A 26673-nucleotide genomic window follows, 5' to 3' on the forward strand; every position below is an offset into this window, starting at 1 on the left:
TTCTAATTACCGAAAAAAATGTATTAAATTAGCGAAATTCCATAACATTATCCAAACATGCAGACCGCGTAATCAGCACTAGATGGGGTTTCCACTAAAGGCGATTAGTCTTCATTTTAAAAGGCAATAATTTATTCATAGTATTCTTTGTTGAAAATAAACCGGAGATTGGCTCCTTAACATATTGGAGCTAAACATGCGAATTGTTTAAAATATCTTCCCAAGAACTGCCGGTATTTACATTCGGAGCCTGTTTTCGATAAAAATGGCCGAGGAGTTCCGAATCCCTGTATTTATTGTCTCGAATGTTCTTCCAGTAATTGTCTTCTAAAAATGTTTGAAATAAATGTCTCCTCTGAGAGATTGTATGTTTTTAGACAGCCTTTTATTTGACATCAACGAGCATTTTTAAGTTTCCCTTCACAGCCCTGGTATTTTTCTGGCGGTTTGTAATTGTATTATTCAAGTCTCCCTGAAGTGCAGCACCTCTGAACGCATTGTAGATTCATGTTATAAGCGTTCGAACTCCGTTGGATCGAACTCACACGGACAGGCGAAAATTTATCGAGCCTCGGAAAATTCGAGCCAAGCGGGAATGCTTGCCTTCAGTATAAAGAAATCGGTCTTTTACATCAAGTTCGAGCCAACGAAGAATTCGAACCAAGCGATTTATATTCAACGGAGGTCAACTGAACGTTATAACAGCGCTAGAAAATTCAGTAAGTTCGAATTTATTACGGTACAAATTAGTTTTTCTCCGAATCCAGATTATAAATTGCAAGGATAAGGCCGCAATGCCCCTTGTTATCCCGTTTGTCGGCGTACTTGACCACACCGTGATCGATCGGCCCCCAATCAATCAAGGATCTGGCCACAAGTCTGTGGTCCGTGAGCGATGTCCGCCTACCGCCAGGGGTCACACCGGCAGATAAATTTCCCATCAGTCACCGCGACGTAGGGTCACGTGGGTTAACCCGTCTCGATCGTTCCGGCGGCCACTGGAGGTCTTCCCGACAGACAAATAATATCACAGAGCGTCTATGTATTTAATCATTGGAAAGTAAACGGTACTTTTTCTGAATGTCAAAAAAAACTTTTTTTATGCGTTTGCACTAATCGGTCGAACGTAAAAACATGATTGAGCGTAAAAAAGTAGAAATCAATTACTTTTAGGCTGATTTTGCCATTTCTCCATTTTTCGATCAAAAAGGCAAAAACACAAAATGACAGAAATTAGCCAGCATAATTATATCATTTCTTATTTGGTTATGTTTGGTATAAATCACTTCTTAACTGAATATTCTTCTATAAATTGTTTTGAACACAGTAAGATGGTTTGGCATTATCTTAAAACGAAATCAGGGCATATGCATGGAGAACAGAAGGGTTGCCATGATGCCCGAACTGGATAGTGGGGTCTGTTGGCACAGTAGTTTGAAGGAAATGAACGCCTGCTTTGGTATCATCCTACCAACGATCTAGCATAAACTAACTATGATTACTGCAGCTTAACATTGTCAGGTAATCTCGAAATGCCTACAAATATGATATTCACATTAAACTTCTGTGTATGTAGATGCTCCCCATAAAGTGTAACCTTACTCTATTTCACGCACAACAATGCTTTTGAACTCACAGTAATGCTTTTGGGCATACAGCAATGCTTTATAGCACACACCAAGCTTTTGAGAACACAACAATGCTTTTGAGCACACGACAATGCTTTTGAGCACACGACAACGATTTTGAGCACACAACAATGTTTTTGAGCACACAACAAAGCTTTTGAGCACACAACAATGCTTTTGAGCACACAACAAGGTTTTTGAGGACACAACAAGGTTTTTGAGGACACAACAATGTTTTTGAGCACACATAAAGCTTTTGAGAACACACCAACCTTTTGAGCAAACGACAATGCTTTTGAGCGCATAACAATGCTTTTGAGCACACAACAATGTTTTTGAGCATACAACAATGTTTTTTGAGCACACAACAATGTTTTTGAGCACACAACAATGCTGTTGCGCACACGATAATGCTTTTGAGCACACAACAATGCTTTTGACACATCAAGCTTTTGAGCACACAACAACGTTTTTGAGCACACATCAAGCTTTTGAGAACACACCAAGCCTTTGAGCACACGACAATGCTGTTGAGCACACGATAATGCTTTTGAGCACACAAAAATGCTGTGGACCACACGATAATGCTTTTGAGCACACAACAATGCTGTGAAGCACACAACAATGCCTTTGAGCACACAACAATGCCTTTGAACATACAACAATGTTTTTGAGCACGCAACAATGTTTTTGAGCACGCAACAATGCCTTTGAGCACACAACAATGCCTTTGAGCACACAACAATGCCTTTGAGCATACACCAAGCTTTTGAGCACACAACAATGTTTTTAAACACACACCAAGTTTTTGAGCTCACAACAATGCTTTTGAGCATACAACATTGTTTTTGAGCACGCAACAATGCCTTTGAAGACACACCGAGCTCTTGAGTGCACAACAATGCCGTTGAGCACACAGTCTAATGCCTTTAGCACACGGCAATGGTTTTTAGCACACATCAAGCCTTTGAGCACACAACATTTGTTTTAGCACACGACAGTGTTTTTAAACTCACGACAATGTTTTGATGTTCTGTAAATAATTTGAACATAATGAATTTTACAGAAAATGTAAAGAATTGTACTTAATTGAAGTAATAATAGGTTTCAACAGTCAAATACAATGTATGTCAACTTTGTATGAATTAAGTGTCATATTTTGAGTTTTAATCAAAATAAAAAGACACGTTTGATAATCTTAAGTATCTGATTTTGTGAAGGCATAAGGGTGCACATATTGGTCTCCATGAGAGACGCGTGCTATAAATCAAGAGTGGGTGCAGCACCCTTCCACGGCTCTTTAGCTAAAACCCCCATAAGAATGGCCATTAACGAATAGCATTGCTTATAGTTATGCTTTCGAGAACGCGACAATTATTAAAGATGCACTCTTACTCCCAGATAAGATTTACCACAATTTATAATATTGTTTAATATTCCAAAAAGGATGAATAAATGTCGAAAACAATGGTTCTTATGAAGGATATCGAGTTTAACTTGAAATAAATGTGCATAAAACACGGTATTTCTACCTTATGAAACTATAGTAGAACAGAGTAAATCTTTTAGCATAAATGCATTATTTAGTTAGTAGTTTAAGGTTTATCACTCAAAATTTATGTTTGTCATACATGTGTATGCATTGAATTTGAATAAGAGTGTCAATTTATCATTTAAACAATCAGCTATTGCAGCAATGTGGTTTTTTTTAAAGAAAAACTTGTAGTATATAAAAAAAACTCAGCTTACTTAAAGATACACTCTTACTCCAAAATAAGATGTACCGCAATTTGTTAAAATTTACCGAAAAGGATGAATACCATGATGTCGAAAACAATGGTTTTTATGAGGGACACCATGTTTAATTTAAAAGAAAGGTGCAGAACACACATGACATTTCTACCTTATGAGACGATAATTAATCACTGTAAATATTTTAGGACCCACAAATCATTTAATATTTATGCGGTTTTTTTTTTTTCAGTTATTCAATACACGGTTACAATCTTGTTATCAGTAATTTATATTTTCCATAAACGCATTATTTATTTAAGAAGTTAAATGTTTATCACTTAAAATTTGTGTTTGTTATACAGGTGTATGCGTATGTATTAATTTCAAATACGAGTGTCATTGTAAGTCCTGCAATCAGATCAAACAAGACTAGACTTTTCACTGTTCAGCTTCATTGTGATATATATTGCTATACCATAGATGTGAAATGTGTCCGATATGTCTCTCCAATTACGTTACGACGATTTCTTTAGTTCCAAATACAAACGACATAGTTTACCAGTGATTCAGAGTCCCTGGCCGACAATCAACACTCATGTAAGACAAGTCCGCTGACATATTGGGACCAGTTCCTCTCGACGTATAGCGACGGCAGCGGAGTTGTAATGACATGTTCCACTTGACGCCATTTCCTCTGGGGGCCGTCAGAATGGACGGTTGGTTCTATGGCCGCGGACGGAGCGATGATGGATGACCGGAAACGCCCCTCGTGACACGATAAATGCGAGTACCAAATTCCCCTCCCCGTAATGTGTGTTATTTGGACCGATGACGATGCCTAATTCGTTGTAATTTCGTTTTGTTAGCTGCAATTTAACAATGGCTTGTTAAAACTAGCTTGTTAGTAAAGAATGGATGTTTCCTCTTCAATTAGCGGAGACCGAAAACAGCCGGCTAGTTGGTTAACGTTAGTCACTAGCACTTCTAGAAACGACCATCAGTCATTTCCGCCGGAATAGATTTGTCTTTTGCGTGTCTGTGTCTGTTTTTAAGAATTAGCTGCAAATTTGATCTTATTATAAAATTCCTAAGGAGGGAAAATTTGCATCCCAGTTCTTGTTACAAGTTTCCCTTGCTCTCCGATTTTATGAACCACGCCATGCATGATTGAAATAGGGGACAGAGTTTATTGTCTCGGGTTACGAAACATTGACCTCTCACATTCCAGAACCCAACGTACATTTTTCAATAAATGTCTTGAGTTTTAATTTAAATTCATTTAGTGCAACCACCATAAATCCTTGTTTGTGTTGCCAAAATTAATGGCCTCGGCTATAAACGGCTCGTCCAGAAGACTTTGCCTGATTACCGCCGAAGAAAGTTTTAATGAATTTATGGATTTTCTTTCTAACAAGGCTGTAAATGAGTGTTACAACAAACTGATGAATTTACCAACTTGTATAGTGGGACAGAGCCATTAAATCAACTGTTCTGTGATTAATCATATAGAAGCAATTCAGTTAGGGAAATATTCACTTTTGACAGGGCGGGATTGTAACAAATTGTAGCAATAAAGACATGATAACATTTGCCACTTGTGTGATTAGCGCCTGAGTCATTGCCGATCGAGTCTGTGACTGTGTCCTGGGTCCGCAGGCTCCGTTGACAAGGAAACGAGATACATCGGGAAAAAAATCTCAAGAAAACTGCTATTCATGTATCGAACTGGACATGCATAATGACGGGAAACACGATTCATTCAAAACTTCCCAGAACGGTCGATCACCTTTAGTTAAAAATGTCATTGGTAATGTTACCGTTCTATTAAACTACACTTTTAAAAAAAATGCAATTATTTTAACAAGTAATGCAGATAATAAACATATACATGTATGATACAAAGATATATACGTAAAAATTGTACACGAATAAAGTAACTTTTTTTTCTAAAGTTTTTTTTTTTTTAATCTTCATCTAGTTCGCATCAATCATGCATGCATTCTTGTTAAAAGCGTTTTCGTCATTTTCTATAAGTTTCAAAATAATTTATTTCAGATTGATTAATTTGAGCGGTTGTAAGATGTTTGGGCGAAACATACAATGGGTGAATCATGATTGGTACGAAATTACAGGTAAACAAATATGGCGGCATTTATTGTCGTATCAGATGCTATTTTTAGTAACATATCTTATTTACACCTGAGATAGGAAATGAAAAATAAATGTGTGTATTTTAACTAATTTGAAAAGGAAAACAGGATTTAACCTTTCCCACACTTTGTAAGTATTAAGGTGCATTTCTGCTGATATTTTCTTTTGGTAAATGTCATTAAAACTCGTAATTGTAATGGAATGTGACAATTAGCACACCTGTGCACAGGTATGCATTAAAATGATTAGATAAAAATAAGCCAATAGTGTTGTTGCCAATTGTTTATTGATTTTCGGTTGTAAAATTCGTTTCTCTGTACGGTACAAGAAGGAAAAATAACCAATAATAATATTTTTTTCAATATTTCAAACCGTAAATGTCAAAGCTGTATCTGATTATGAAAGTTGTGTTTGCTTGTAGATCTAACTTAAATGCCTTTCATTTTTTTACCTACAATCTTTTATGCTTTAGTTTAATACCGGGTAAGTATCTTTGGAATAAATAAAATAATTTAAACATGCTATTTTGTTTGGGATTTATACATGTATACATGCACGCATATACACATGTTGGTAATTAAACGTCTATTTGATCTTGAAATGCCCAATTCATGTACATGTATTATCACATGTTTGATTCTGCCACTAAAAGTCACTTGTCCATGTACCAGTAGTCGCTTGTTCATGTACCAGTAGTCGCTTGTCTATGTACCAGTACTATGTTGCTTGTCCATGTGGCCATGTACCAGTAGTCGAGTGTCCATGTACCAGTAGACTATTGTCCATGTACCAGTAGTCCATGTACCAGTAGTCACTTGTCCATGTAACAGTAGTCGCTTGTCCATGTACTAGTAATTGCTTGTTCATGTACCAGTACTTGCTTGTCCATGTACCAGTAGTCACTTGCCCATACATTACTAGTAGTCGCTTGTCCATGTACCAGTAGTCGATTGTCCATGTACCAGTAGTCGCTTGTCCATGTACCAGTAGTCGATTGTTCATGTACCAGTAGTTGCTTGCCCAATGTACCAGTAAACTATAGTCCATATACCAGTAGTCGCTTGTCCATGTACTAGTAGTCACTTGTCCATGTACCAGTTGCCGCTTGTCCATGTACCAGTAGTTGCTTGTCCATGTACCAATAGTTGCTTGTCTATGTACCAGTTGCCGCTTGTCCATATACCAGTAGTCGCTTGTCCATGTACCAAAAGTTGCTTGTCCATGTACTAGTAGTTGCTGGTCAATGTACCAGTAGTCACTTGTCCATGTACCTGTAGTCGATTGTCCATGTACCAGTAGTCCCTTGTCCATGTACCAGTGGTCACTTGTCCATGTACCTGTAGTCGCTTGTCCACATACCAGTGGTCACTTGTCCATGTATCAATAGTCTCTTGTCCATGTACATGTACCAGTAGTCACTTGCACATGTACCAGTAGTCGCTTCTCCATGTACTAGTAGTCACTTGTCCATGTACTAGTAGTCACTTGTCCATATGTACTAGTGGTCACTTTTCAATGCACCAGTAGTTGCTTGTCCATGTACTAGTTGTCACTTGTCCATGTACTAGTAGTCACTTTTCAATGCACCAGTTGTCACTTGCCCATGTACTAGTAGTCACTTTTTAATGCACTAGTAGTCACTTGCCCATGTACTAGTAGTCACTTGCTGTACTAGTAGTCACTTGCCCATGTACTAGTAGTCACTTGCCCATGTACTAGTAGTCACTTGCTGTACTAGTAGTCACTTTTCAATGCACCAGTTGTCACTTGCCCATGTACTAGTAGTCACTTTTCAATGCACCAGTAGTCACTTGCTCATGTACTAGTAGTCACTTGTCCATGTACTAGTAGTCAATTTTTAATGCACTAGTAGTCACTTGCCCATGTACTAGTAGTCACTTGCCCATGTACTAGTAGTCACGTGTCCATGTACTAGTAGTCACTTTTCAATGCACCAGTTGTCGCTTGCCCATGTACTAGTAGTCACTTGTCCATGTACTAGTAGTCAATTTTTAATGCACTAGTAGTCACTTGCCCATGTACTAGTAGTCACTTGCCCATGTACTAGTAGTCACGTGTCCATGTACTAGTAGTCACTTTTCAATGCACTAGTTGTCGCTTGCCCATGTACTAGTAGTCACTTGCACATGTACTAGTAGTCACTTGTCCATATACTTGTAGTCACTTTTCAATGCACCAGTAGTCACTTGTCCATATACTAGTAGGCACTTTTCAATGCACCAGTAGTCGCTTGTCCATGTACTAGTAGTTACTTGTCCATGTACTAGTAGTCACTTTTCAATGCACCAGTTGTCGCTTGCCCATGTACTAGTAGTTACTTGTCCATGTACTAGTAGACACTTTTCAATGCACTAGTTGTCGCTTGCCCATGTACTAGTAGTCACTTGCCCATGTACTAGTAGTCACTTGTCCATATACTTGTAGTCACTTTTCAATGCACCAGTAGTCACTTGTCCATATACTAGTAGGCACTTTTCAATGCACCAGTAGTCGCTTGTCCATGTACTAGTAGTTACTTGTCCATGTACTAGTAGTCACTTTTCAATGCACCAGTTGTCGCTTGCCCATGTACTAGTAGTTACTTGTCCATGTACTAGTAGTCACTTTTCAATGCACCAGTTGTCGCTTGCCCATGTACTAGTAGTCACTTGTCCATGTACTAGTAGTCAATTTTCAATGCACTAGGTCGCTTTTCCATGTACTAGTAGTCGCTTGTCCATGTACTAGTGCCAAGTTCATCTGACATGCGGGTGTCATCATGAACTGGCTGCTTGTCTATTTAGGCCTCCTATCAGACATACAAGTACTTTCTCATACATATCTTTTAGTATGGTATTAAATAAAGTATGGCCGCAGAGAAAAAAGCATATAAAATGTACCTGTATACTATTCACAGACCCAGCAACACCCTACTAAGTCTACTGACAACCAGCTGACATCATGAACTGGCTACTCATCATCTCCTTCCTGCTAACGCTGGGCTCAGCAGTTCTGAACGCGCTAGCTGTCTGTCTGCCCTACTGGCTGTACATGGAGCGCCCAAGTATGGCGTACCAGGGTCTTTGGCAGAAGTGTATGCCTAACCTCTACAGCGGCAGTGGCACTGACCTCAAGTGTGAAATCATTCTGCTTCCACCAGGTGAGGCAAAAATAAAAAAATGGCCAAGAATTATTAAGGGGCTTGTCTATTAAACTGATTTCAGTTGCATGTAACTGATATAAACAAATATCTAAATAATGTTTGCATGCTTTTTTATTAGTTTCTGCTATAGCAAGTACATGTTGTTAGTTTTTCTGATTATCAACTCTTGATCATTGTCAACGTGTGTGTTTATGTCATTTCAATCCAACGAGCGCTTTCCTTCAGTACGTGCATGCAGTTGTTTCTTTGGTGTCATGATTTTTCAGTATATTCAGCATTTTTTTCTGTTTAAACTGCAATTGACACACAGCTGACCATTATGGTCTTTACAGCTAGGTTATAATAAGTACATAACAACTTATGACGCTGCATGATCTGACATTGATCTAATATAACTAACTGTTTGTGGCGCTTGCAGGAATTGAAACACTTATATATTAGAAGAACCATATTGTATAATGTTGCAATATTTGCAGAGTTCTTGGATGCTACACGTGTCATGATGCTGCTTGGTTTGTGCTTCTACGTGTTCTCTACAATCTGCTCCTTCTTGTTCACGTGCACACGACGTGATAGCGCCTCCCTTCTTACAGCAGCCACCATCCTCGTATTTATAGGAGGTAAGATTCTAATTCAAGTACACATGCATGGGAAAAGAGTTTGGTTATTCAAGTTCACGCGCATGAGATCATGATATTATTGATTATGTGCAGGAAACATGAGTCATGATATACTTCTTCACGTGCATGAGATGCGAGGTATAGTATTCTAGTTTATGAGCAGGAGACGCATAGTATTATTGTCTAGTTCACGTGCACGAGACTCTCCAGATATGGACTTCTTCATATATATGAGACACAAGTTTTGATTGTCTAGTTCACGTGCACGAGACTCGCCAGGTATGGACTTCTTCATATGCATGAGACACAAGTTTTGATTGTCTAGTTCACGTGCACGAGACTCGCCAGGTATGGACTTCTTCATATGCATGAGACACAAGTTTTGATTGTCTAGTTCACGTGAACGAGACTCTCCAGGTATGGACTTCTTCATATGCATCTAGTTTACACCAGGTATGAAGTTTGATATTCTAATTGATGGAATGAGAAGAAATTAAGGAATTGTTTATATAATTTTAGTTAACATTTAGGTGACGAGATATTGGATTGACAGACAAGTATATTTATTATATACACATGTATTACACAATGGATCTGCCACTGTGTCATAATTAACATTGCTCTAACATTTTATCCATCATTTTTTAGCAGTCCGGACCATGGTCTGAATTGTGGCGTACAGAGCATAGTACCTTTCTGCTCCGTGTATTATTTTATGTCATTTTGTTCTGTGTTGCAGCTCTCTTGACCATGGTTGGAGTCGTGACGTATGGTGCAATGTACCCACGTCTGCTCCACGCAAAGGGCCTCAGTCTTCATGCAGCCTTTGGAATTGGTGTCTGCAGCTGTATTTCAGGCTTTGTCAACGTTTTGTTCTACTGTATGGTCCGAGCAAAGGGCGATATGGACTAACTTGTGGGTGGGGCAGGCTTTTTAAAACCCACTCTGGAATTCTTTGGGGAAGGATTTGAACTTTTTTATACAGCCCATACCTCAGCTTTCAGAACAAATACATCCGATTCCAGATGAACTAAAGAACAAAATTACAAACCGCCATAACTTTGTACTTTATATTTTTCCCATTCATTTACACAACATGAAAGTCATCAGTTAGCCAGAACAGTTTCAAATTATATGAAATTATATGTGGTTACCAGTCAGTATACGATCATCCGGCGCGTAGCTGACTGTACGCAAATACGCAGTTGCGTATTGAAATTTTGACGATCAAATTTTTTGTCATACCAAAACCCCCAAATTTGAAATAAAAAAACGAAGGGGATAGGGGGTGAAGGGGTTGATATGCTGTCCGTCATCAATCTGTGCAATTTAAAATTGTCACTAGCTACGTGCCTGATTATGTATCATGTGGACAAAACATAAGGTCATACTCGGGTTTCATACTCCATTTGAGAATTATAATCAGTGTGGGCTCGACATTTTAATATGAAATTTGATATATTTGATTTTCATAACAGTTATGCATTGTATGTAGTTGATATGATTGTTTTCAAGCATTGGGAATTGATCCCTTCTGTAGAATAAGTAAAGCCACTTATGGAATAATGCACTAATGTTAACAAGTTGACACATAGTTTTTAATGCTAATTTTATTTTATTTTTTCTCTTATCAATGTGTTGTTTTTTCAGCTTAAAAATAATAATGTCATTTTCGTTATTCATGTTCTCAGTTAAAAAATGCTCTAAATTTAGACGAGCGATCAAATATTATCTTGCAGTTTTTGTTTGAAATCACTGTTTTCATTTGGAAGCAGAAAAACTAGTGCTATTATTACATAATGACCTCAAGCAACGCACTACTTGTGTCATAGGGAACTATCAGACATTTGTATATACTATATATTCAATCATTTATTTTTATTCATTTTGTACAAATTCATTAAATCCATGTGCACTATTTACTGTGTATTAAATTGTCATAACTCATTAGTCTTTGACATTGACTTTGTACTAGTTTTCGGAATCAATGAATTACTTCTATTGATTTGTTCAAGCCCGTCTGGTAATCAAAGAAAAAAGCTATTTTAATAGCAGTATTGTCACCACTGAGCAAATTACAAATTGTATTTACATGTACATGAAACTTAATGCTCATTTTAAAATCTAAGATGAAACTTGGTGCAAATGTTCACAATCTAAATTGAAACCTGGTGCACATGTTTTTAGTCTAAGATGGAACTTTGTGCACATGTTCACAGTCTTAAATGAAACCTGGTGCACATGTTTTGAATCTAAGATGTAACTTGGTGCTCATGTTCACAATTTCTATACAAATATGTGTACTGAAAGTCCATCCCCTCTGGCTATAAAACACATGTACTTGTTTTAGTTAGATCTGTGGTGAACTAACCAGGATAAATGGGGAGCGCTGTGGTGTTCTTTTTTTACAATTTCATTGACTTTCGAAGCATTATAAGTACTGCTGATTGTGTGAACCTTTTTTAAATGAACACAAAAGATTAACATATTTAAAATATATCTCTGGTCCAAAGAGAACATTCCAAAAATGTTGCAAGTCAAATTCTTCTGAATAGCATTACCCGTAAGGTTTTACATAATACTGTATTGTATATTACTATTTTATATTTTGTAAGAAAGATGTATTAATAAATAGTTTAAAACTCTATATAGTTATTTTTGTCCAAAGATATATTAAACAACAATTTTATCGTAAAAACAGTTTGTTATCAGTTTAATCTCAGTTGTTATAAATTGTTTTAAACTCGACCGAAACTTGGTAGTCCCTATCAAACTCGTAACACCATACAATCTTTGGTACTGCCACTGCAGTACTAGCAACAGCTTCAATAGCGCCATAGTTATCATTACCACCACCACAAATATATAACATTGGCAACATCATTTACTTTTTACATTTTTTTACTTTTAGAGCTCGCCTTAGCCTTAGACTGAGGGTGAGCTATTAGGATCCATGAATGTCCGTCGTCTGTCCACACTTAGTTTGTTAACACTGTAGTAGTCACATTTTGGCATCAATTGTTACGAAACTTTGTCAGGAAATTTGTCCCAGTAATTACTCAGACAATTTCGAATATGGGTCATCGGGGGTAAAAAACTAGGTCACAGAGTCCAAATATGGAAAAACCTTGTTAACACTCTAGAGGTAACATTTTCAGCCAAAATATCCTAAAATTTGTCAGAAAGGTTGTTTTGATGATTTCTAGCTCAAGTTCGAATATGGGTCATCAGGATTAAAAAAAACTAGGTCACAGAGCCTAAATATGGAAAATCTTGTTAACACTCTAGAGGTAACATTTTCAGCCAAAATAACCTTAGAAATTGTCAGAAATGTTGTTTCGATGATTTCTAGCTCAAGTTTGAATATGGGTCATCGCGGGTGAAAAACTAGGTCACAGAGCCCTAATATGAATAAAAAACCTTGTTAACACTCAGAGGTAACATTTTTAGCCCTAAAATCCTGGATATTTGTCAGAGAGGTTGTTTCGATGTTTTCTAGCTCAAGTTCGAATATGGGTCATCTGGGGTCAAAAACTAGGACACAGAGCCCAAATATGGGAAAACCTTATTAACACTCTAGAGGAACATTTTCAGCCCAAATATCCTGGAAATTTGTCAGAAAGGTTGGTTCGATAATTTCTAGCTCAAGTTCGAATATGGGTCATCTGGGGTCAAAAACTAGGTCACATAGCCCAAATATGGAAAAACCTTGTAAACACTCTAGAGGTAACATTTTCAGCCAAAATATCCTGGAAATTTGTCAGAAAGGTTGTTTTGATGATTTCTAGCTCAAGTTCGAATATAGGTCATCTGGGGTCAAAAACTAGGTCACAGAGCCCAAATATGGTTAACACTCTAGAGTAACATTTTCAGCCCAAATAACCTTGAAATTTGTCAGGAAAGATATTTCGTTGATTTCTAGCTCAAGTTTGAATATGGGTCATCTGGGGTAAAAAAAGGTCACAGAGCCCAAATATGGGACTTGTACACAAACGTTGTTAACACTCAGAGGTAACATTTTCAGCCCAAATATCTTGGAAATTTGTCAGAAATGTGTTTTCGTTAATTTTTAGCTCAATTTCGAATATGGGTCATCTGGTTTGTGTAACTCCAACTTAAATATTGTAAGAGTTGTGGCCCTTCGTAACTTTTTTAAACAAATACATATTTTTCATGTTTTATACGTCTGTTTTAAATATGAGACATGGTCTTGTTTCACTTGTGGCTCACGGGCTTCCAGGCTAGCCTAAGCTTTGTAGTCACCTGAGAGTTATTGCCCATTTATTATAGAAAAGTCCAGAGCACCTTTTTTAAGTTTATTCAGGTGAGCGATATAGGGCCATATTGGCCCTCTTGCTTAATTTTACACACATATTACAATTATGAACGATGACACATTGTACAGAAAATAAAACGTAATAAAGCGTTTAGAATTAAGATAGCAAGGACGACAACGGTGCTGCTGATGCTGTTGTTGATAATACTGATGATGAAAGTGCCCCGTGTAAAACACCGATACACGGAAGACCTGGGATCTTCTTCAACGTATAGAGGACGATGTAATGGCCATGACCTATCGGGTCGGTTGTACACCAAACCTCGTACTAAGGCCATACACAATTGTTTCTTATGTTTAGCGACAACCCTTAGTACAAAAAACCTATCTAGCTATGTTGAAAAAAACCCGGATCTCAGAAACCCCCCGAATACTAACTGAATGAAATCCTCTGTAAGTTATGAACACCAGAGCCTCCCTAGTCCATTCTAGGCCATTCTCAATTGTTATATAGATTTCAACATCAAAACTAGTTTAAATTGATCAAGGGATAATGCCCAGAAAGCCGAGAATACTAGTACAACGTATAAATCATGTTGTTTACACACGAGTAATGTATTCGAAACTACATGTTCAACGTATAAATCATGTTGTTTACACTCGAGTAATGTATTCGAAACTACATGTACAACGTATAAATCATGTCGTTTACACTCGAGTAATGTATTCGAAACTACATGTTCAACGTATAAATCATGTCGTTTACACTCGAGTAATGTATTCGAAACTACATGTTCAACGTATAAATCATGTCGTTTACACTCGAGTAATGTATTCGAAACTACATGTTCAACGTATAAATCATGTCGTTTACACTCGAGTAATGTATTCGAAACTACATGTTCAACGTATAAATCATGTCGTTTACACTCGAGTAATGTATTCGAAACTACATGTTCAACGTATAAATCATGTCGTTTACACTCGAGTAATGTATTCGAAACTACATGTTCAACGTATAAATCATGTCGTTTGCACTCGAGTAATGTATTCGAAACTACATGTTCAACGTATAAATCATGTCGTTTGCACTCGAGTAATGTATTCGAAACTACATGTACAACGTATAAATCATGTCGTTTGCACTCGAGTAATGTATTCGAAACTACATGTACAACGTATAAATCATGTTGTTTGCACTCGAGTAATGTATTCGAAACTACATGTACAACGTATAAATCATGTTGTTTACACTCGAGTAATGTATTCGAAACTACATGTACAACGTATAAATCATGTTGTTTACACTCGAGTAATGTATTCGAAACTACATGTACAACGTATAAATCATGTTGTTTACACTCGAGTAATGTATTCGAAACTACATGTACAACGTATAAATCATGTTGTTTACACTCGGGTAATGTATTCGAAACTACATGTACAACGTATAAATCACGTTGTTTACACTCGAGTAATGTATTCGAAACTACATGTACAACGTATAAATCATGTTGTTAACACTCGAGTAATGTATTCGAAACTACATGTACAACGTATAAATCACGTTGTTTACACTCGAGTAATGTATTCGAAACTACTTGTACAACGTATAAATCATGTTGTTTACAATCGAGTAATGTATTCGAAACTACATGTACAACGTATAAAACACGTTGTTTACACTCGAGTAATGTATTCGAAACTACATGTACAACGTATAAATCACGTTGTTTACACTCGAGTAATGTATTCGAAACTACATGTACAACGTATAAATCATGTTGTTTACACTCGAGTAATGTATTCGAAACTACATGTACAACGTATAAATCATGTTGTTTACACTCGAGTAATGTATTCGAAACTACATGTACAACGTATAAATCACGTTGTTAACACTCGAGTAATGTATTCGAAACTACATGTACAACGTATAAATCACGTTGTTTACACTCGAGTAATGTATTCGAAACTACTTGTACAACGTATAAATCATGTTGTTTACAATCGAGTAATGTATTCGAAACTACATGTACAACGTATAAAACACGTTGTTTACACTCGAGTAATGTATTCGAAACTACATGTACAACGTATAAATCATGTTGTTTACACTCGAGTAATGTATAAATCATGTTGTTTACACTCGAGTATTGTATTCGAAGCTACATGTACAACGTATAAATCATGTTGTTTACACTTGAGCAATGTATTCGAAACTACATGTACAACGTATAAATCATGTTGTTTACACTTTAGTAATGTATTCGAAACTACATGTATAGTGAAAGGAAACCTTGGAGTAGGATTGTTATTGGTGACAGAAGGAGGCTGAAAATATTCGGAAAGATCCTTGATCATATAAGTTTGTTTATTTTTTCGATCGAGAAGCCCAAAACCTATCCGTCCTCAGACGCTAAACCATAGAAAATATTTGGTGTGGCCTAATGAACATCCGCTTATACGATCAAACTGTGAGCCCTTTTAGCTCTCGCCCCTCGTTTTTTTAATAACTTCGAATCGCATGGAACATCAATCTACATGGAATGGTCGAATATAATGCTTCCGGGATCAAGAAAGGGCCATTGACAAAGCGGCTCCCGGGTGGCACTTCTGGTGGAGCCGTCCGCAAACACTGACTATTGAATGCTACAGGGAGACGAGCAGTCACGGGCTATGGACAAACCGGCTCCCGGGTGGCACTTCTGGTGGAGCCGTCCGCAAACACTGACTATTGAATGCTACAGGGAGACGAACAGTCACGGGCTATGGACAAACCGGCTCCCGGGTGTCACTTCTGGTGGAGCCGTCCGCAAACACTGACTATTGAATGCTACAGGGAGACGAGCAGTCACGGGCTATGGACAAACCGGCTCCCGGGTGGCACTTCTGGTGGAGCCGTCCGCAAACACTGACCACTTTCCAACCAAGAGCCCCCGAATCCCGAGTAAACATGGACGTCCTTCACCGCGACCCTCACCGGAAGTGGAGCCCAGATGCTCTTGTTTGCATACGTGTACTGCTCTTGACGGGATATTCCTGGAACAATCCACGAGTAAAATGAGTCAAAACAAACAAACCATTTTTTCCTGCAAACACGACTATATCGCTATCCGATAAATGCGCATGGGAACCGTCTAATGTATAAAACTCATTCGGAAAGCAAGCATCAGTGTTTGATGTTGGATGCACTCGCTGTTATTTATTGGCTGCAGTCCTGTAGTCTGTTACTAAACCTTGAAAGGTGACACTGGGGAAAACTATATGAAGGAATGCGTTCTCTTATTAACCATAATGTTAAAATTTTATGCATCGTAAACCCACATAATTCTGGTATCATTTGAAAGAGTATTGTTTTACTGATTGCTATTATCGAAAATAAATGACCGAAAATACATTACTGATACAGTAATGTCAGCATTATATTTCAGTTGTTCTTTATTTCAATTGCAATCGGAAATGGCCGATTATGCATTATTTAAAAGCCAGGCAAATATCGTCCTTGTAATATTTATGTATTAATTTTTAAGTACCGGATAATGGACAGTTTTAGGATCATGTAGTCAAGTATGCTGATTTTTTTTATTAAATCTTTTTGTCAGAATCATGTGGATTCAGTCGCGTACTCGCGTATAGGAAGCTACGCGCCTATCAAATGAACCCTTTCAAATGATACCAAAAATAATATGGGGTCAACAGGCATCAACATTTACCATTATTGTATGATACGATATCTTAAATGACACCAATAAAAAAAAATATGAATCTATTCAATCTTCAAGTACTCACGGTTTCCATTCGGAACTCCTCGGCCATTTTTATCGAAAACAACCTCGGATGTATGCCAGTACATCAGTAGAAGTAGTTCGTAACATTTTGAATTATATTATTAATTAAATGTTATGTTTTGGCTTGTATTTGTTGACCTAAGTTTAAATTGATTGCCAGTGAAGTGTATTATTGCAAACATAATTGAAAGTTCCAAGAGTTAAGTAAGGCCTAAAAAAATAATTGTTTGGTTAGGGTTACATCCTTTTCAAAAATAGGTAGGGTAGGTAGGCTCTATTTTTGTTTTAGGTTTTTTATAAGAATGTCATTTTCATCATAGCGGAATATTTACGCCTCAACTTCCATTCCTTAAATGAACTGCCTTTCGGCAATAGCGTTCATCAATCGATGAACGCAACATCTTCGGATATGTTCGGATCGTAAATCATTGCATAACAATATACATGAAAGCTATTGATCTTGTTATTGGTTGTATTGTGTCTGCAGGTCCCGTAAAATATAGATCAACATTTTTAAAAGTGTTAGTTTATTATATTTTAAATATAGTGGTACCAGAAGTGTTTCAATTTGACGTTTTAAAGTGCTTTCAATTGGTTGATCGTTTCCCGCGTTATTGTGACGTCATTTGAAAAAAAAAATGTTTCCGGTTATAGTCACAGGGGTTTCTCTCGAAAAAAAAATTCTTATATATATTATATAGACTATATAATATATATAAGATTTTTTTTCGAGAGAAACCCCTGTGGTTATAGTCGGGTCGTTCTATTTACAGAATGGGTAAGAACGGATTACTGAAAAGTTTTCTTAAATGAAAGGAAGTATTTTTTGACTATTCTTGAATGAAATAATGAACTATTGGTGTAAATATAAGGAACAAATTGCGGGGTTGATGTCATTATCGGGGATATGAACGCAATTGGGTTGGTCAAAGTACGCGTGGAGTCTTTCGGACTCCACACACATTGACCAACCCAATTGCGTTCATACCCCGATAATGACATCATCCCCGCAATTCATTCCTTAAATGGTGTTACAGATATCTTTTGTGTAAGCATTTAAGTTTTTAAACTTCATATTGAAAAGCAATTAAATAAAAAAAAAAATGTTTTTTTTTTATAGTTTTTCATATTTTTTTTTAAACTGACTATAAAACGGTAGGGTCGGCGCCTATTCTGTAGGTAGGGTCGTGTAACCCGAACCAAAGGTATTTTTTTTAGGCCTAATTAAGTTTAACTGCTAAATTGAAATTACGCGATCTACTTACAGTGTAGTTAAAGTATACCGATCTCTGACACCGTAAGCAGCCCATATACATCCGAGGTTGTATGACCATTCGGAACACCTCGGCCATTTTGAACAAAAAAATAAAATCGGCTGAATATGGACGGTTTACAATGTCAGAAATCAATACATATAACTACACCGCAAGTAGATCGCGTAGTAGTCTAAAATTACAGACGTGATTTACTTATATAAAATCGTAAAAAGTCCGTCAACGTTCACTTTTGGACTAGATCGCGCAGTATCTTATTTTATGTTTATGCAATGTCAATCAATTTAAACTTAGACATACAAAATACACGTTAAAACACTAATTAATTAATGTTATTGTTTAAAAGTTTACCATCTACTACTACTAATACACCGGCATACATCCGATGTTGTTTTCGTCGGAAAAATGCCGAGAAGTTCCGAATGAGCTAATGACATGTTTTAATAACCGTACAAAAATATTATCTCCTTTTGTCACATGTCAGATCGATACGCAATTAGAAAATCTCGTGAAGAAGATCATTTAGCCATTTTTTCCGATCCCCGGGCCAACATTCCGGTCCATATATAGCGCCTTAGTGCCAACGGCCCGCATCTAACCCGTCCCTCGTTACGGCGGAACTTTTTCGCTAGACACCTCCATCTCCGCTCCCTTCTATTTCCGTAAAACGAAATTGAATCACTATTTTAGCAGACAATCATCGTTATCATTGTAAAGTAATTGCCATTTAAACGATCACTATAATGATTCTGTCATTAGCCCGTAAAAGCATGACAAGAAGTATGCTATCGTTGGCAATCGTTATTCCAACTGTGACTCGGGGATGATATGCTTTTTATCTCCGAATATGATCTTAGGTTGTCATTTTTTCGTGTCAGGTATTAGAAAATCAACAGATGAATGTATATGGGTTCCATAAAGGCCACAGGAAACCAACATAGAAATGCACTTCGTCCACCATGTTGACATCGAAACAACTATTGCAAAATACAACGTCGAGTACTAATGAAGTTATTAATGTAGCAATTGTTTCAGAGATTTAAAGGGACTAGACACCAGATGAACGGCAAATAAAGCATTTACTTTTAACAAGCCTAGTTTAAACTTATTTATTTTACAACGACTGTGAAGCAAGTTATGACAACATTATATTAGTCACTCTCGTTGGCACGATGTTACGCGAGAGTTTGGTCTTGTGTTGCGGGTGAAACCGGAGTACCCGGAGGAAACCCACTTTTCCGGCATTGTTACCACAAACCAAACTCACAAGCCTAGAATTGCCAATGCAGCTAGTAGGAGGCCGATAATACATAATTTTTCATGATTAGAACAAAAAACGCAACAATCACATTTCTGTCTTATCTGAGTTTCCCCGTTTAAAATAACGCATAATGTTGTCCCAGTTTAAATCATATCTGTTTATGAGAACAGATAAATAAACCGACGTTATTTGCGTTATACACAACCCCAGGAAATTTCGAATTTGAAAATTGCGCAAAAAATGCAGAAGATGCATGTGTCGTACTCGATGTGATACATCAGAAAGTAAGATGCAATGCGTTGAAAACAACGGTTTCAATTTGTTTTACAGATATTGACAATCTTCTTTTTTCATTGCAATTGTATCATCTGGAGCGGTATTCATGAAACTCCCTAACTTTAAAGTCAGTTTCTTAAAATTTCAAAGTCATATGAATGAAATGTATAAATGTTTTGTTTTTTTCAATAAGGTCAATACAAATAATGTATTTTGGAAATATTTATCTTTTATTTCATATGACTAAAGAGATAATAATATTAGGAAAGTGACTTAAGTTAACAAATGACTAATGAAGTTTTATGAATACCGCCCCAGGCCTCAATTTCTCGAAACTTCTTAAGTCCCTTATAACAGGATTAAGCTAAACCCACTATTTTTGTCTTTCAATATTTTGATTTTTATATTCCCCTTTAAAAGTTTACAATTATCACAATAAACCATTTTTCATTTATATAAAAACCCTATAAGTATTTTTTTGGCTTTTTGAAATAAGCAACTTAAGCCTGTTAAACTTAAGAAGTTTCGAGAAGTTAGGGCCAGGTGTCCAGTCCCTTTAAACATTAAAACTTATCAAATCTAAGGAAAACCATATAAAAAAGTGTTTCCAAAAAGGCGTTAGAAACTGTGTTTCCAATCATCAAGCCGATAAAATGAAACTGTGGACATGTTCCCATCAGTTGACTATCTGGAATGTTTGCATGAATTTATTCATAGCGTTGACAACTGTGTACTGTAAGGTCAGTCATGAATCATGGTTGTTCATGACTAAAGCCCCATCTGGTTCCAAACAAGGCTGTTTCCATGTAGTTCATGCTTAGAATTGAGAAAAAAGGTCGGAATTAGTTTTGAATCATTTCAAGCGTCCATATCCACCATTGGAACTTTAATTGGGTTAAATGAAGTGAAAAGAAGTGTTTCATGGAGCACGCGGGGCGCAACAAGCTGGCGACCGGATGGGGCGGCCGCGTGAAAGGCAGCATTGAGGCCCCGGCGCGGTAATTCGTGACTTGAGATGACGGGAGGTGACACAATCTGCCACGGGATGTCTACAAATAATAGAAAAAGGGAGGCTTTCGTTTTCCATGAATCATTCTCACATGCTTTAGAAAAGAATCATTTTGACCCAGAACTTGTATTGGAGCGACGGTAAATTACAGAGGAACGCCAAAAATCGTGTTTTGATTCTTCCGTAAAAAATGATAATGATCAATTTATAAAATAATAGAATTAAAGTATACTTTAAACACTATCTGTACAAGGACACTGTACTAAACTTTACACAAGATATGCGAGTGCACTTTGTCAAATATACTATATCTCAAATACATTGTGCTATGCTATGCTATGATATGCTATGCTATGCACTTCACTGCACTGTATTTCACTCAACTACACTGCACTTCACTCAATTACACTACACTAAACTGCACTACACAACACTACCCTACAAGACACTAGACTAGACTACACTACACTACACTAAACTAAACTAAACTAAACTAAACTAAACTAAACTAAACTAAACTAAACTAAACTAAACTAAACTAAACTAAACTAAACTAAACTAAACTAAACTACACTACACTACACTACACTTCACTAAACTACACTACACTACACTACACTACACTACACTACACTTCTCTTCACTACACTACAATACACTATACTAAACTACACTGCACTACCCTACACTATACTATACTACACTAAACTACACTATACTATACTGCACTTAACTACACTACACTAAACTTCACTACACTACACTGCTCTAAACTACACTATACTACACTACACTGCATTGAACTACACTACATTAACCTTCACTACACTACATTGCGCTACATTAAACTACACTACACTGCACCGCACCGCACCGCACTGCATTTCACTTCACTACACTACATTGAACAAATCTACACTAAATTAAAATACATAACACTACATTGAACAAAACTACACTACATTAAACTACACTACATTAAACTACACTATACTACACTACACTATGCACAATATATCCGAGTGCAATTAAACAGTATGTGTACGGGTTTACTATAATATACACTTTAAACGGTGCATCAACGCTCTATTTTCGAATATATTTCTGAGGGCTTATTTTATCAATTTCGAAAAAATAAAGTGGTCACGTTATACGTTCTACACTATATGTACGGGTATATTTTATACACAATGTGTACGGGTATACGTTATACACACTTTGTATGGGTATACATTTTACACTCTGTGTACGGGTATACATTATACACTTTATGTACGGGTATATGTTATACACACTGTGTACTGGTATACGTTATACACAATGTGTACGGGTATACGTTAAACACACTGTGTACGGGTATATGTTATACACAATATGTACGGGTATACGTTATACACACTGTATACGGGTATACTTTATACACACTGTGTATGGGTATACGTTATACACTATGTGTACGGGTATACTTTATACACAATGTGTACGGGTATACGTTATACACTATGTGTACGGGTATACTTTATACAGACTGTGTACGAGTATACGTTATACACTATGTGTACGGGTATACTTTATACACAATGTGTACGGGTATACGTTATACACTATGTGTACGGGTATACTTTATACACACTGTGTACGGGTATACGTTATACACTATGTGTACGGGTATACTTTATACACAATGTGTACGGGTATACGTTCCACACACTGTGTACGGGCATACGCTATACACAATGTGTACGGTTATACGTTATACACAATGTGTACGGGTATATTTTATACACAATGTGTACGGGTATACGTTCTACACTATGTGTACGGGTATACGTTATACACAATGTGTACGGGTATACGTAATACACACTGTGTACGGGTATACGTTTTACACCCTGTGTACGGGTATACGTTATACACAATGTGTACGGGTATACCTTATACACACTGTGTACGGGTATACGTTTTACACCCTGTGTACGGGTATACGTTATACACAATGTGTACGGGTATACGTTATACACACTGTGTACGGGTATACGTTTTACACCCTGTGTACGGGTATACGTTCCACACACTGTGTACGGGTATACTTTATACACAATGTGTACGGTTATACGTTATACATAATGTGTACGGGTATACTTTATACACAATGTGTACGGGTATACGTTCTACACTATGTGTACGGGTATACGTTATACACAATGTGTACGGGTATACGTAATACACACTGTGTACGGGTATACGTTTTACACCCTGTGTACGGGTATACGTTATACACAATGTGTACGGGTATACGTTCTACACCCTGTGTACGGGTATACGTTCTACACACTGTGTACGGGTATACGTTATACACACTCTGTACGGGTATACGTTCTAAACACTGTATACGGGTATACTTTATACACTTTGTGTAGGGGTATACGTTCTACACACTGTGTACGGGTATACGTTATACACTATGTGTACGGGTATATGTTATACACAATGTATACGGGTATACGTTATACACAATGTGTACGGGTATATGTTATACACAATGTGTACGGGTATACGTTAAACACTATATGTACGGGTATACCTTATGCACACTGTGTACGGGTATACGTTATACACAATGTGTACGGGTATACGTTATAAACTATGTGTACTGGTATACGTTATACACACTGTGTACGGGTATACGTTATACACTATGTGTACGGGTATATGTTATACACACTGTGTACGGGTATACGTTATACACACTTTGTACGAGTATACGTTATACACAATGTGTACGGGTATACGTTATACACTATGTGTACGGGTATACGTTATACACTATGTGTACGGGTATATGTTATACACTATGTGTACGGGTATACGTTATACATACGGTGTACGGGTATATGTTATACACACTGTGTACGGGTATATGTTATACACACTGTGTACGGGTATATGTTATACACAATGTGTACGAGTATATGTTATACACACTGTGTACGGGTATATATTATACACACTGTGTACGGGTATATGTTATACACTATGTGTACGGGTATATGTTATACACAATGTGTACGAGTATACGTTATACACTATATGTACACTATATGTACGGGTATACGTTATACACAATGTGTACGGGTATATGTTATACATAAGGTGTACGGGTATATGTTATACATACGGTGTACGGGTATACGTTATACACTATATGTACGGGTATACGTTATACACACTGTGTACGGGTATACGTTATACACTTTATGTACGGGTATACGTTATACACACTGTGTACGGGTATACGTTATACACTATGTGTACAGGTATATGTTATACACTATATGTACGGGTATATGTTATACACTATATGTACGGGTATATGTTATACACTATGTGTACGGGTATACATTATACACTATGTGTACGGGTATTCGTTATACACTATGTATACGGGTATATGTTATACACTATGTGTACGGTATACGTTATACACACTTTGTATGGGTATACATTATACACTCTGTGTACGGGTATACATTATACACTATATGTACGGGTATATGTTATTCACACTGTGTACTGGTATACGTTATACACAATGTGTACTGGTATACGTTATGCACACTGTGTACGGGTATATGTTACACACAATGCGTACGGGTATACGTTATACACACTTTGTATGGGTATACATTTTACACTCTGTGTACGGGTATACATTATACACTATGTGTACGGGTATATGTTATACACTATGTGTACGGGTATACGTTATACACACTGTGTACGGGTATACGTTATACACTATGTGTACGGGTATACGTTATACACTATGTGTACGGGTATATGTTATACACTATGTGTACGGGTATATGTTATACACTATGTGTACGGGTATATGTTATGCACTATATGTACGGGTATATGTTATACACTATATGTACGGGTATACGTTATACACTATGTGTACGGGTATATGTTATACACTATGTGTACGGGTATATGTTATACACTATGTGTACGGGTATATGTTATGCACTATATGTACGGGTATATGTTATACACTATATGTACGGGTATATGTTATACACTATGTGTACGGGTATATGTTATACACTATGTGTACGGGTATATGTTATACACTATGTGTACGGGTATATGTTATGCACTATATGTACGCGTATACGTTATACACAATGTACCCGTATAAGGACAATTGTTCGGAAACTGTAGTTTGCGTTGATGAAATACATCTATGTAACTGTTGAATCTCAATTTAAGATCAATTGTGATTGCACACCGATATTCATTTTTTGTTAATTTACCTTATGCTTAATTTAAGAAAAAAATGTCATTTCAATTGGTCTTAACAGCAATGATAATAACATGATATTGCACAGAAAGTCATGAAAGAAAACGTTTTCACGCAATAGCTACAAATAAGAAATTTTAGACGGTGATATTTTCCAATTGGAGTTAACAGCCGTGTAATTAGCTCGATATTTCACCGGATAGTATTAATTAACTATTTTCTATGCTATGACCTCAGAAAGATATTTTGAAGCTTTTGTATTTTTTATTTAAATTATCAGAGACTCGCCAAGTTGGCGTTGTTAAGGGAACCAAAGAACATTACTTGGCAATGGCCCCTATCATGCAATCGCCAGCTCCCTGTTATCATTATGTAAAGAGGCGGAAAAATAGATTAATGCCAATTTTATGCAGATTGGTGGATAAAAACTAATATATCAAGGGAACATTGTTTACAGAATTAATGTTGCCAAAGTGCTGACGAGGTTAGCTTTAATTGAGATTCAGTTCTAAACCCCCCTGTCGTGTTCGACTTAATTTTCGAGATTCATTTATTAGTCGATAGAAACAACACACGGTCGCTGTATTATTTTTGAGCGATGACCGAAATAATAGCCCCTTAACCGGTTCCGCGGACGGCTGTAGGGTGCAGTGTTATTAAATTTTGCTTGAAACAGTACGCCGTGTTTCTTGCAGACCGCCGGATATTGGATGTCAGGTGGTGCAGCCAAGCGCGCGACGGAACACCGGCGGAACAATTGCCTACCGATGAACCCAGGGTAGGATTTCTGTTTGCAATAGGACCAAACAAAGTTTTTATCCTCCATTTGTCATTTCAAATCGATTACAGGCACAATTTCATTGAAATTTGCATTCATTCATTCAAAAGACACAAATGTTGCCAGTTTGCCACCAGAATGCCTAAATCTTGTGTTACCGAATACCCATAAGACAAATTGAATGAACTGGAATGATTTACATCTATGCATGTTTTTTAGCTTTGTTTTAAATTCAATATATTTCAATACATGCTTTTCTTCTTTTTTTATTCAACCATTTAGAAATTTGTTTACGGCCCAGCTTGAATTGCATCATTCCTCTGGAACAAACGTTTCCAGGCGATTTTACATGTTCCATGTCACGGATTGAGCGTTTAAATAAAGTAAGCTGCAGGCTAAATGACAG

The 26673-nt window shown here is 36.9% G+C and overlaps 1 protein-coding gene across 1 annotated transcript; it reads left to right on the forward strand.

Annotated features, from left to right (window-relative positions):
• The first annotated feature begins 5505 nt into the window (after positions 1–5505).
• On the forward strand, positions 5506–11941 carry LOC128233470 (uncharacterized). The gene is made up of 4 exons (XM_052947153.1): positions 5506–5642; positions 8431–8673; positions 9153–9296; positions 10036–11941. The coding sequence occupies exons 2-4, from the start codon at positions 8475–8477 to the stop codon at positions 10206–10208; spliced, it is 516 nt and encodes a 171-aa protein (XP_052803113.1). The 5' UTR covers positions 5506–5642; positions 8431–8474; the 3' UTR covers positions 10209–11941.
• The last annotated feature ends 14732 nt before the right edge of the window (positions 11942–26673 follow it).

This window comes from Mya arenaria, chromosome 5 (genome assembly GCF_026914265.1).
Source record: "Mya arenaria isolate MELC-2E11 chromosome 5, ASM2691426v1".
In the NCBI taxonomy this organism is placed as follows: Eukaryota; Metazoa; Mollusca; class Bivalvia; order Myida; family Myidae; genus Mya; species Mya arenaria.